Here is a 13,264-nt window from a genome sequence, read left to right as displayed (position 1 = left end):
GAGTAACCACTTACTGTGGACCTACTCTATGCTCTGCACAATTACCTCATTTAATTTTAACAACATCATGTACCCATTTTAAAGGTAAGGAAAGCTGAGGTTGAAAGAGGCCTAATTAGTAACCTGCCCAAGGTCATAAAGACAGGACCACATCTGCCTGTCTTCAGGGCTCAGGACTCAAGCCACTCTGTTCTAACTGTATAAATGCCATTTGCTTACACTACTGCAGAATACATTATTTGCTCCATGACTTGTATAACTGATTTAATGTAGTTTTGGCAGCCTCATCACGACCCACCAGGTCCTGAGGCGGGGGGCGGGGGCGAAGGGCCAGGAAGCTGACAGAACCTAGTCCGGGAGCGTTAAAAACTATTTTTGGGCCCTAGCCGGTTTCTCAGTGGTTAGAGCGCGGCCCTCTGTCTGAAGGCGGCTGGGCTCCGTTCAGGCCAAGGGCACGGACCTCAGTTGCAGGCTCCGGACCTCAGTTGCAGGCTCCGCCCGCCGGGTTGGGTGCCTGAGGGAGGCAAGGAGTGGAGCTGCTTCTCTCGCATCCATGTTTCTCCCCCTCCCCCTTCCACTCTCTCTGAAAAGCAATGGAACAATATCCTCGGTGAGGATTAAAACCAAACCAACCTATTTTGGAAAGCCCAGGTCCGGTGGCGGCCGGCGTGGCCTGCAGCCGCCCACACTGTCCACAGGGGCGAGGCGGGCGCTCCGCCGCCAGCCGGCCTCTCTTCCTCTCCCTCCCCGTCCTAACTCGGCCAAGAGCCCGCCTCCTGTCCCATAAGGCCCTGACCCGGAAGCTCCACTCTCTCTTCCTGTTTCTCATCATGGCGGTGAGTACCTGAGGCCCGGCTTAGCTTCCCTTCATCCGCCTCCATCCACGGCCCCCCCAGTCCCCCAGGGCTGCCGCGCCCGCGGCCGAGGAGGACGGAGCCCTCGGTACTGCCTGTCCCGAAACTTAAGAGCCATGCGCGCCGGGAGCGCGGAGCCGGTCCTTGTCGCCTCCCCTCCCGTCCTCCGAGGAGCCGGCTTGGGGCAGCCGCCCCGAGGGCTCGGAAGCACGGGCCCTTCTGCTGCAGTGAGAGCGACCGGCTCGAACAGGGGGTCTGGGACACGGGGTCAGGACCTGTTTCCGGTCCTGGGGACTTGAGAGTTGGCCGGTGTTAGGGAACCTCAGCCGGGACCTGCCGCAGCCTCGGGGCTGCTTCGGAACGGGCTGGGGGACGCGGCACAACCGCGTGTTTCCGGTTTCCTCAGCAGCTCTGTTTTCTCTTTCCCCTCGTCGGCCTTATCATGGGGCGCTCCCCGTCACCCTACCCGTTGAGCCCCTTGGGGTTCGTCTTCAGTGTCCGTAACCGTGACACTCGGCACCTGCCCTAAGTTTCTGTCCACCTATTCCGGGCGTGGAGGAAGAAACAAGATTCCCGAGCTGTCTTCCTCCTCGATGCTTCCCAGACAACACAGTGACACTCAATTCTTAGGGCTCTCGGTACGATTTGGGACGAGCAGAAGTAGATATGCAATGTATTAAAAATAGCGGGCTCGCGGCTGCGGCGGGTTGAGAGTGTTGACCGCCCTGCTCCCCTGTTCACAGCAGGATCAAGGTGAAAAGGAGAACCCCATGCGGGAACTTCGCATCCGCAAGCTCTGCCTCAACATCTGTGTCGGGGAGAGTGGAGACAGACTGACCCGGGCGGCCAAGGTCCTGGAGCAGCTCACAGGCCAGACCCCTGTGTTCTCCAAAGGTAAGCGGCAGACAGGAGGGCTGGAGGCTCGGTATGCTGGGCGTTTCTTAACTCACCTGCCATGCTTGCTGCGTGCCCATTTTTAAAAGTGACAGTTGACATCCCTTCAAAGCATTACCTTCCTGGGCTACCCAAGAAGTGCCTTCCTTTTAGGGTTGGTTGTGGCGTTGGAGTACAAGGCTTTATGTGAGCAGAGATTAGGACTAGCCCAAGCAAAGATTTTCCAAGTAAGGGATGATGTAGAGTGGAAATGCTAGGGAAGCAGCACATGGCCTAATTAGCAGGTAGGGCTAGTAGGCTACATTGAGAACAAGGTCAAGTTGTGTTGCTTTGCAATAGTGGAATATGGCAAGCCCTTGGGTTCAAATCCCGCCTCTTGGTACCACCTGTGATCTTAGAAAACTCAGCCTCTCAGGACCTCATCTGTAAAATGGGTATGACAGTACAGTAAGGTTTTAGCAAACATTAGCTATTATCCTAATGTTTCCTGTACAACACAATGATCATCTTCCTTTCTGGGGGCCTATTCTGGTTGTGAACTTGCCCTTCCCAAAACTTTGACATTCTGACTGAACTCTTAATTGCTTAAGTATGGCGTGGAGTAGGAAAAATCTTTCTATGTTTCAGATGCAACCAATTAAAAGATGTAGGTGACACTGGTTAGAACACCACCACTTAGAGTGGATAGATCTAATATCTCTTTGGAGTCATGGAGATGATGTTCTGGGGAATAGGCTATGGGAGTATGACAACACCTGACTCCTTGTTACCCCCTGCCTGCAGCCAGATACACCGTCAGATCCTTTGGCATCAGAAGAAATGAAAAGATTGCCGTCCACTGCACAGTCCGTGGGGCCAAGGCAGAAGAAATCTTGGAGAGAGGTCTAAAGGTGAGGCTGATCCCATTGTGGGGTGATGCTAATGAGCATCATCTTAACACACGTAGACAATTATAGTGGCAGCAGTTAAGCTTAATGTACTGTTTTGGGGTTTTTAAGTGTAATTGACATATAACAGGTTTGTTTCAGGTGTACAGTATATTTGCATACACTGAAATGATGACAGTAAACCTAACTAGTTACCACCCGTCATTGTACAAAGTTAAAACAGAATTTTTGTCTTGTGATGAAAATTTTTAAGATTTTCTGTTAGCAACTTACAAATATACAACATAGTATTAACTATAGTCACCATGCTGTATATTACATCCCCGTGACTTTATAACTAGAAGTCTATACCTCTTGACTCCCTTCACCCATTTCTCCCCACGCCCTTCCCCAGCAACCACCAATCTTTTTTGTTAGCATAATACCCTCAAGTTCCATGGCATTATTGCAGATGGCAAGATTTCATTCTTTTTTATGGCTGAGAAATAGTCCATTGTGTGTAAATGTATACCACATATTTATCCATTCATCCAGCATTGGACACTGTGGTTGTTGTCCCATATCTTGGCTATTGTAAATAATACTGCAGTGAACGTAGGGTTGCATGTGTCTTAATTTTTTGAGGAACCTCTGTACTGTTACAGTGGCCGCACCAATTTACATTTTGCCCAACTGCATAAAAATTCCCTTTTCTCTGCATCCTGACAATACTTATTTCTTGTCTTTTTGATGACAGCCATTCTGACTGGTGTGAGATTTATCTCACTGTGCTTTTGATGTGCTTTTCTGTAATGATTAGTGATTAGTAATGATTAGTGATCTTTTCATGTTCCTGTTAGCTTTCTGTATGTCTTTATTTATTCATTTACTTAATTTAGAATGAAATTGATTTGTTTTTCCACTTCTCTGTGGTATTCATTGGTTGATTCTTGTATGTGTCCTTACCGGGGATTGAACACAACAACCTTTGTGTAAGGGGACAATACTCTAACCACCTGAGCTTCCCGGCCAGGGCCATCTGTATATCTGAACTTCTGAAGAGCTCTTCCTGCATTTGGCAGAGTTAAACTATACTGATGCTTTCTCTAGGTTTTTCCCTGCCCTTTGAAAGTTGGGAAAGTTCTGTGAAATCCATAGTTGGGATGTGATTTGGTGCAGTGGGGAAATCATATTTTGTTTCTGGACAAATTGAATTGAATTGAATTGTAGTTCTAGGCTGCTGAGTGTTGCAAGCTAATCTAGTTATTTTGGGGAAATTTGAGTTGACAATAAGTGTAATTGCTACATTTTATCTCCTTAGGTGCGAGAATACGAATTACGAAAGAATAACTTCTCAGATACTGGAAACTTTGGTTTTGGGATCCAGGAACACATCGATCTGGGGATCAAATATGACCCAAGCATTGGTATCTACGGCCTGGACTTCTATGTGGTATGAATATTTAACCTTTTCCACTCCCTGCCTGGGAGGAGGGTGGAATCTGCTACTTCTTTATTTCCTGTGTGCTATTTTGATGTTTAGATGTTTGATTGAAACTTTGAGTGTTGTCTACTTTTGTCTTCTTTCCCTTTGGGAGATGTGCCTCGTTTCTGACATGTGTAGAGATGCAGCACTGAACTAGATAGACAAGATCACTGCTATTATGAAGCTTAAAGTCTAGGATCTAGAACCACCATATGGCTGTAAGATAGATGTATCAAATATTTCATCCAGCCCCTGAATTGAAAATTTGAGCGTGTTGGGCACCTCATTTGGCATTTGGGTTGGCTGCACTGAGGTTGCTTTTTCCAGCTCCTTCCCTTACACCCTGGGGGAGGGTGGCTTCCATCCAGAGGGCAGGTTTGGCAATGTGGCTAGTTTGTCTCAGGTGGGGATTTCAGTGTAGGAATGATCATTTGTGTTATTGTGATGGTCCAACCATCAAACCAAATAGTAAAAACGAGAAGTCCTGACTGGTGTGGAGCCTGAATGATGGCAGCTCCCTCAAGTGCTTTGGAGATTGGGAAGCTGTAGTGGAGAGTCCTTAGCTAACACTGGAAGTTAGGTAGAGAAGGGGGGAGGTGCAGCAAGTTCAAGCCTCCAAAACAAACCTAGAATATGGTGGTGTATTGTCCAGGATGCTGGTACCAGTTCCATCAGACCTTGAGATCATGGGTTCAGAATTCACTGGGCCACCAGGTGACTCTTGAAGATCGACCTCCGATATGTGAGTCTTGTCTGTCTGCTCTTGGCTCTGAGCTGGCTGGGTGACTGTTGGTTATTCCTGGGACAGGTGCTGGGTAGGCCAGGTTTCAGCATCGCAGACAAGAAACGCAGGACAGGCTGCATTGGGGCCAAACACAGAATCAGCAAAGAGGAGGCCATGCGCTGGTTCCAGCAGAAGGTAAAGCTGATTTATCTCAGGTGGAATGTGGTGAATGGAGTTGGGATTTGGGGATGCAAAATCTATCACCATTTGGTGGGTAGCTTCTTTGAAGATGGAATATTTGGGCAACTTGGCAAATGGGGATTTCCAGGGTTAATGGTTTAAAAGAATACCCAGAATCAGACCTTTTCTCCACCCCCATGAATGCTGATAGCTCAAAGGGTGGGAAAACAGCTTTAATAAGAGCCCTCTTTTTCTTAGGGTATAGTGCAGTTGAGCACAGTGTAGCAGTTGTTAAAACTGGCCGCCTTCCTGTTTGGTCCAGAATGGGTATGGGATTCAGAGCCAAGTTCATGTATCAGATTTGTAATCTCAAATGAAACATTAGCCATTGCTTCAATCTTTGTTGTTGCCTCCTGTTCTGAAAAAATTAAATCTCTTCTCTTTCAGTATGATGGGATCATCCTTCCTGGCAAATAAATTCCCGTTTCTATCCAAAAGGCCAATAAAATATTTTCAGTGAAATGTACTTTACTGTGTGTGTTCTGTGAAAGGAGCCTGGCCATATTCAAGTCCTTGGACCTCAAGCCATTAAAGCTTCGATGGGAATAGCTGGTAACAACCCTGTCTTCCTCTGAGTGGATGCAATGTTTTCTGGCAGATCTAAGCCTGAGCTTCACAGCATTGCCTGTGCCTGCCACACCCTTGTTAGGCTGTGGTGCAGTAGTCACTGGAAACTGGTTTTGGAGGGGAAGGTGTGATTGGGGCTGGGACTAGAGCCTTGATTAAAGGTGGGGTGCAGTGATCCCGTGTTCCAGGAGGCTCCCCTTTACCCAGGGTTCTGCTCTTCATTAGAGATTTCATTAGCACTGGTGCCTGGTGAAGAGCTCACAGGCTTTGGTGTGATGCTTGGGATTAAGTTTTGGTTTAACTGTTCAGTCTCAGTTTTCCTTTAAAATGAGCCTGTAAGGTTGTTGAGAGGCAGTATAAGTAGAGAAGAGGGTGGTCTTTGAGGCAAATTGCCTGGATTCGATTCCCACCGTCTTAGATGTGTTAACCTTAAGCAAGTTAATCTCTGCCTCAGATTTCTCATCTGTATCATGGAAGCAATAATAGTAAATGCCCCGCAGAGGGTTAAAACTTGTAGAATGTCTAGACTTGTACCAGGTACATGGTGCTCAAAAAGGGTTAATTTTGTGTTTTGGTATATGACAAATGTTTCTCTTAACCAGTTTGACCCCCTTTTGGTGTGAAAGTGGAACTTTCTTCTTTGTCTATTTCCAGGTCATTGAAGCAGTGACATTCAAAGGCCACCATTTCTCTGACCATAAATACAGTATTTGGCCAGTGGTTCATAGTTTTCACTCTTGGGTTTACATTTTGAGCACGTTAATTCAGTTCAATAACTTAACTGTCTTGTGACTAACGAGTTCAGTTGTCCTTGGCCCACCTTTTCGTTGCTGTTCATGGTGCTGTAATTTGTTAGCTGTCTTCGTAGGTATTTTAAAACCCAGAGATTATTTGGTGTGCCTAATTTTTATGGGAATGTGACTTATTTTGTCTTCTGATAATAAAGTCTTCTTATTAAGATCAGATCCAGTTGGTTAAAGGGGAGTGTCATGAAATGTGTTGTCATATACTTTTTATTTCACTTAAAATATCAATGTGCACTCACTTCTTAATCTCTTAGTGTAGGGCCAGGGCTGTCACCTTGTAAAAACAGAATGAGAACATGTGAAGGAATCTTGATTCTTGTGATTTAGTTTCATTTTTATAGGGGGAACCTCACTCATTTTAACATCTTGTAACTACAGTAACAACTACAACTGGAATAAATATTTTCAGAACACACTAACTCTTGCTGAATATCTAGCTAACATGTTGAGTACTAGCTGCTGTGGGAAGTCAGCATATTGTACAGAGGAGATGGAGAGCATTTGTTGGTTTTATCTAAAAGCATTTCAGAAATAATGTAGACAGCGGAAGTCCCTCTAATGCTACTGCCGCCCTTGTGCACTTGACTGTTAGCCATTTGCTGTGTATCTGTATGTTCTAATGTTTGTATTATTATTTAATTTTAACAGTATAAACCTGCCTACCCTTCATTTGGTTCTGCTGTATTGTGTACTCAGTTGAGTTCATTTCCCTGTTTTAAAATTAAACTGCCTGGGCTCCTGGCCCAGTGAAAAAACTCTTGGGAGGTCAGATATCTAACTGGATCTTAGTCCTAGCTCTAGCAGTATTTTAGGTGAGTCATGAAACTTCTTGGCGACTGGAGTAAGGGGGGGATACTTCCCTAACCAGTTTAGAGCAGCCAGTGACAGGAAAGCTTACCCTCTGTTCTAGTTAGGAGCTTGGTTCCAAACAGCTATCACACAGGGGTCTAAAGCATTGGTATTTTGGGTTGAGCTGCTAGTAGCGGATGGGATCACCTGGGGAATTGTTAACTCTTGGGGCCTACCTCAGACCTACTGCTTTAGGAGCTGCCTTGTAACAAGATCTGCAGGTGACTTGTATGCCCCCACTAAAGCAGAGAAGCACTGCCCACATCCTAATGCAGAACAAAGGGGAAGGACATAATATCCCAGGAGAGTTCTTAAATAAATTTAGTTGTGAAGTTCTTGCCGTGTTGTTATTTTTCTCGTTTATTCAGCTGCTATGAGAACTTGGATCAGTGTTCTGTGACCCTGTGTCCCCTTGTCCCATTGTGGATGTCCAGAATAGCATTGTCCCTGGTGGGCATCTGTCTGTATCATGTACTAGGTCCAGAAATACTGGGTGCTACTTTGCTGATTGAATGTGCTAGCCCTGTAGTTAACTCTCTAGGGCAGAGTTCTTAAGCTGGAGCAATAATACCTATCCCCATCCTGGGGTATGGGAAAATTTGTGGGGATGACCATCTAATTGTCACTGTTAATAGGGTTGCTGTTTGCATTAGTTCCTAGAGGTCAGGCATGTCAAACATTCTGCCCCATGGGGATAATACCACAAATATGTGAAGTGCTGTGGGAATATGTACAGGTGGGTGATGGGGCCAGCCTGCTATACAAACACTAGGAGGTCCCAGTCAGTTTGGTTGAGAAACAGACCATGTAACTAGACAGCAAGGGTAGAAGAGAGTAGTAGATCAGATTGGGCTAGTGAGGGGGCCAAGTCACACAACCCACCAGTGGAGGCTCTTGCAGGTGCAGTGAGACACTATAGAAGGAGAATTTGGGCACAAATGGGTTATTGTACAGAGTGCTAGGCATTTTCATCCACATAGGATGGCTAAAGGGGAGAGGTTAAAGCCCAGGTGAGAGGAGTATCGGGTTCTTTTTTAAAATGTAATCAAAACTTGAAAAAATTGTGTGTACGTGCATATGTTACTATTTTGAACTGTTAGGTAGAAAATAAGTTACAAGGACTTTATACCAAAAACTTTTTTTATTTTCAGAGAGAGAGAGAAACATCGATTTATTGTTCCACTTACGCATTTATTATTATTGATTCTTGTGTGTGCCCTGACCCCAAATTGAATCCACAACCTTGGTGTATTGGGATGACGCTCTAACCAGCTAAGCTACTCTTCCCAGTTGCCAAATAACTAATCAAAAGTCATACGTGATAGTCAGGACTAAGGACAATAGATTGTGTCCCCCATTGGAAACACTGGTTAGCAAACATAGCTAATCTATAATTTTAATTTGCTTTTTTCCTCTTATGTTCTCACGTTACAGTGGTTTTGTAATATGCCACCTTCTGGATGCGTAGGGCATAGTGCCTTATGTATGCAGCCAGCACTAAATGTCAGGAATGTCAGTTCATAGAACTGCCCCGGTAGAGGCTCCCTTTGTCCTGTTGTCCTGGTCCTTTGTCCAGTATCTGTAAGGTCCTTGCATAGTATCTTCCAGCTGTTAGATGGTGCGGTATAGTTGAAAGAGTGCTAAGCTGGGAAAAGGTCACAATTCTCATTTCTCTGCTTTCCCTGCTAGCATGGTGGCATAGGCAAGTTAACAAGGCAAATTGCAGCTTTTCCGGTTCTCTAGAGCAGAATGGCCTGTTGGGTTTTGTGTATTACCCTTTACCTTCTGAATTTTGTGTTTTTTCCTTTTCTTGCCGTTTAACCACCTGCTAGTCCCAATCTGTTTATCTCCACACATACACTGAGGTGCTTCAGCCAATGAGTGGGTAAAGACCACAATGAGTAGGCTGCCAGAGGTCTGATTCTGAAGGGTTAAAGACCCAAGCTTCTTGGGTGAGTGGTGAGGTCAGGGCCTATAAGCTACTCACAAATGCTTTAAGCTGCCAGGCACCAGGGACCTTGCTAGTGCCTGGGGGTACAGAACCACTTTCAGAGCAGCTTGTTATGGAAACCACAGTTTGTAGTTGTTCAGAGGGGACTTTGCCTAAGGCACCCAGGGGCACCAGGAGGACTGAACTTGACTCTCTGTTCAAGGTACAGGTATAGGAAAGCTTAGGCAACAAATACTAGTGAATCCTTTTCACAGATCTGAACAAAAATGATGAGCTGTGATTGTACCAATTGAGGAACTTAAGTAACTTGCTTTTAAGGTGTTACATGAGTATATTTATCACTGTTGATTTAATTTGCTATGTGATAAATGTCAGTTACTAGAGCCTGAAAGTAGCTTGAAAGGCAAAGGCATTCAACAACTTTAAGCAGAAATGATGTTCCAGACTGTCAGTTACTGTGGTGAGTGTAGTGCTTTGACAAGACTTTCAGCTTGAACACCATGGTGACTGCCTGGAAGTGTTTCCTATAGTGTATTTCTTTTAAAGATTGGTTCTGCTCAAACATTACATGGTAACTTATAGTAGGTAAGATAACAGAATTTGGAATTTAAGCTTCTCAAAGCCCTTGCAGGTCCCTGGTAGATAGGATGGGTTTATATTCTATGAAGAGTTCCACTGGCTGCTACCTGGCCCTCCTTCTAACTCTGATTTTAGGAAATAGTTGTGCAATGGTGGTTATTCTCAGAGTGGTTGTCCAGGCAAACTTGGGGCAATGGGTATGCTTTCCTGGATGTTGGTTGGAATTCTTTCCTGACATGCAGTTTTCAGGACTACAAGGTGTTAAAATGAAGACACAGAAAGGCAGAGAGGAAATCACAAGTGGTGGTGGAGCCAGTCTTCAAACTGAGGTAGACTGCAGAACCTCCAGACCTGCTATCTTTTTGTACAGGTTTATAGTTCTTAAGTACTAAGGCTAAACCTCACATCTGTTCCTTGACATAAACTTCCAGCAGCTTTTCCCTGACATTAAGTTGACCAACCTACAAAATGCTGTTTATCATTTTAGCTGATATTCCCCAAGTCCCCAAGGAGGGCCAGCAATCATAGAAGTGGAGTTGTCAATAATTGAGTCTATAGGGACAAACACCCAAGTAGCCCTGAATTGCAATTAAAGGAAGACATTACTTCAAAATGGGAATTGTATGCATTTTGTAACCGATGTTCTGTAATCTCAGTCTCAAGGCTGCCTCTACATGTTCCCACTGGCTGACCTCCAAGACCAGCTTGGTGCCCACATTGGGCATAGACGTAAATATATTGCCACTTATTACCTGGTGAGACAGGCAAGTCAGCCAACCTCTCTGGGTCTCAGGTCTGGTGTAAGGTAGGTCAACACCTACCTTGCAGAGTTATTTTCAAGAATTAAAAGTGATATAGGTAAATCACTTGGCACATAGTAGATGTCAGTATGTAAATATTATGTACAAGGTATGGCAAAAGTAGGTTTACAGTTCATATGGCAAATAATACGATGTTAATAAATAGTAATACAAGAATAAACTGTTTTGTGTACTCAACAACTATAAACCTATTTTTGTATATTTGTGTTCTGTGGTCTGCTTAAATGGAAGTGGTTTTATCCTGTGGCTTGAGTGCTACTCTTTCCTGGGAAAGAAAACTTGAGGATGGGGGCTATTCACTGTAAAGGTATTGAGTAAGTTTGGATCCAGGGGGCTGTTTCCTGAGCTTCTCTTCTTTCAATGAATCCCTAAAGTCTATGAAGAACTGGACTTTGGGAGTGACAGCAACTTGGAGAGGGACCAGGAACAGCTTCCTGTGCTCTCAGTTCAGCACTTTTGTCCATTCATTCATTCATTCATTCATTCAACAAATACTCGCTTACCTACATGACGCTTGGCATTCAACCAAACTGGTACAGTCTCTACATGTTCCTTATTTTCCTGCTTTTCAGGTGGAAAAAAATCTAGTGCCTTCTTTAATGTTACAAATAACAAAATATGGTTGCTACAGGACAGTGATATTAACTATTCCAAATCACTGCCACTACAAATATGGGGGTTTGGGATTTGCTCCCCCTGAGGACATCCCACCCCCACCTTTACCCCTCCCCATTGTAAAGCTCTGGATGAGTTGGGTCCTGGGGATGGGTTTGAGTTCACAGAGTGCAGTAGTTTCAGTGTGGTCTAGGCCCATCTGCATCAGTCACCTGTTTGAAAAGCAGATTCTTAAACTCCACTCAGAGACTTAAACTTTGTGTGGCTTAGAAACTTGCTTTCCTACAGCACTGAAAATTGAGATCCATTATTCTCATGACCGCACTAGATTTCAGGGTTTTTTGGGGTTTTTTACCATAGCCCACAATAAAATAAATGTGTTTTATATCACCACTAATTATTCATATACTCATCTGTGAAAAATTAATGAAATAATACCCTTATTACAGGCAATGTATTCTCATTTTATAGTCTGTTGTGTGTTTTTCCCCTCCCCAATGCTGGTGCTAATGCTTTAAATCTGCAGTTTGAAAAACACTGCTCTACAGTGTAGTCAGTCATGTTTGAATCACAAAGGCAGGACATCTTAGCTAGACAAGCCCTCAGAGATGCCAGATCAGCAGTCTCTAAATCCTAATCCTAGCATAGTACTGGCCTGTTTACAGGAGACCCACCTGAGACATTTACTTAAAATATAGATTCCAGGCCCAACGCCAGAGAACCTAGAGTAGAACACAGGAATCTCTTTTTTAGCAATCTTCCCAGATGCTTTGGATACACAGCCAGGTTTGTAAATCCTGGGCTGCAACACTTACACTGTGGAGGCTCCCTAGAATAGCAGAGGATTTGAATTTGCCTGTCCCTGCTGTTAGAGGACAGACTTTCCCAATTGTGTATCGCCTTCAGATTACTCATAAAATACTATTATTTATCAGATTTCTTAAAAAGACATAAAACATCACCTCTGAATTTACAGATTTGACATGTTTTATTTCTAATAAACTGAAATAACTGTCTTTAAAAGTGTATCCCGCTAAAGACACTTATCCAATAACTTTTCTTGAGTGCCCCCTAAATGCTCAGCACTGTTTAAGGTTTTTAGAATACATCAGTGAACAAAGATGCCTGCCTTCATGGAGCTTACATTCTAGTGAAGGGAGATGGACAATAAACAATGCACAAGTAAGTTATAAAGTATAAGATGACGTGTGTTGTGGAGGAAAGGAAAAGTAGGGTGGGGTAAGGGGTTTGAGGAGGCTGGTCAGGGAAGGCCTCACTGAGAAAGTGAGGTTTGAGAGGGCATGAGGAGGTAAGAGTAGGCCAGATGGGTCTGTGAGGAAGTTTCCAGAGAGGGAACAGTTAGAGCAAAGGCCCTTTGACAGGAGCATGAGCACAGAGATCACTAGCGAGGCCGGCAAGAGGAAGAGTATGAGGGGTTGAGGTCAGAGGTCAGAGGTGGGGAAGAGGCTTGTGTAGGGCTTTGTAAGCCATTATAGACACTGGCCTTTACTGTGAGCAGAATGAATCACTGGGAAATTATGAGCAGAGGCGTCATGTGCTCTGATTTCCATCTTAGAATGACTTCTATGTTGAGGTTGGAATATGGGGGCATGGTAGAAGCATTGGAGGTGGTGAGAAATGGTCAGATAATGGATATGTTTTGAACGTAAGCCATTAGGGTGTCTTTGAATGGATGAGGGGTATGAGAAAAAGAAAAGTCCAGAATAAAATTTTAGCCTAAGCAATAGGAAATAGGAAGTTAATTCAAGAATCAATCAATGAATGCATAACTTAGTGGAAGAACAAATGTGTGTGTGTGTCTCTCCATCTCTCTCTCCCTTTCTCTCCAAAATCAATAAATAAAAATTTAAAAACATACACACATACAAACACAATATTTTGAGAACCATAGAAATAAACTATACATGTCTATTGCGTTTAAGTTTGTGAAGTTGGAAGGCATCTGTCCTCTATCATGCCTTAGGTTCTGAAGCCACCAAGATCTGGGGTGG

The 13,264-nt window shown here is 44.3% G+C and overlaps 1 protein-coding gene and 1 long non-coding RNA gene across 4 annotated transcripts in view; one reads left to right on the top strand and one right to left on the bottom strand.

The window, feature by feature from the left end:
- Positions 1 to 781, bottom strand: part of LOC308561142 — a 32,249-nt gene extending 31,468 nt beyond the window's left edge. For both annotated transcript variants that reach the window (XR_013999439.1, XR_013999440.1), the window contains exon 1: positions 634 to 781. This is a non-coding gene — a long non-coding RNA (uncharacterized lncRNA). The remainder of the gene's footprint in view (positions 1 to 633) is intronic.
- A 17-nt stretch (positions 782 to 798) lies between these two features.
- On the top strand, positions 799 to 5,530 carry RPL11 (ribosomal protein L11). Of its 2 annotated transcripts, none has more exons than XM_081145721.1 (6): positions 799 to 836; positions 1,598 to 1,748; positions 2,532 to 2,638; positions 3,936 to 4,067; positions 4,909 to 5,019; positions 5,452 to 5,530. In XM_081145721.1, the coding sequence occupies exons 1-6, from the start codon at positions 831 to 833 to the stop codon at positions 5,479 to 5,481; spliced, it is 537 nt and encodes a 178-aa protein (XP_081001847.1). In that variant the 5' UTR covers positions 799 to 830; the 3' UTR covers positions 5,482 to 5,530. The 2 variants fall into 2 exon arrangements, with proteins under 2 accessions (XP_081001847.1, XP_081001846.1); XM_081145720.1 differs by having other exon boundaries at positions 813 to 1,492.
- Positions 5,531 to 13,264: the final 7,734 nt, after the last annotated feature.

Source organism: Miniopterus schreibersii (assembly GCF_964146895.1).
Source record: "Miniopterus schreibersii genome assembly, chromosome: 8".
NCBI classification, from domain to species: Eukaryota; Metazoa; Chordata; class Mammalia; order Chiroptera; family Miniopteridae; genus Miniopterus; species Miniopterus schreibersii.
The sequence above is the reverse complement of the archived record's forward strand: the minus strand, read 5'-3'. Positions and strand labels throughout refer to the sequence as shown.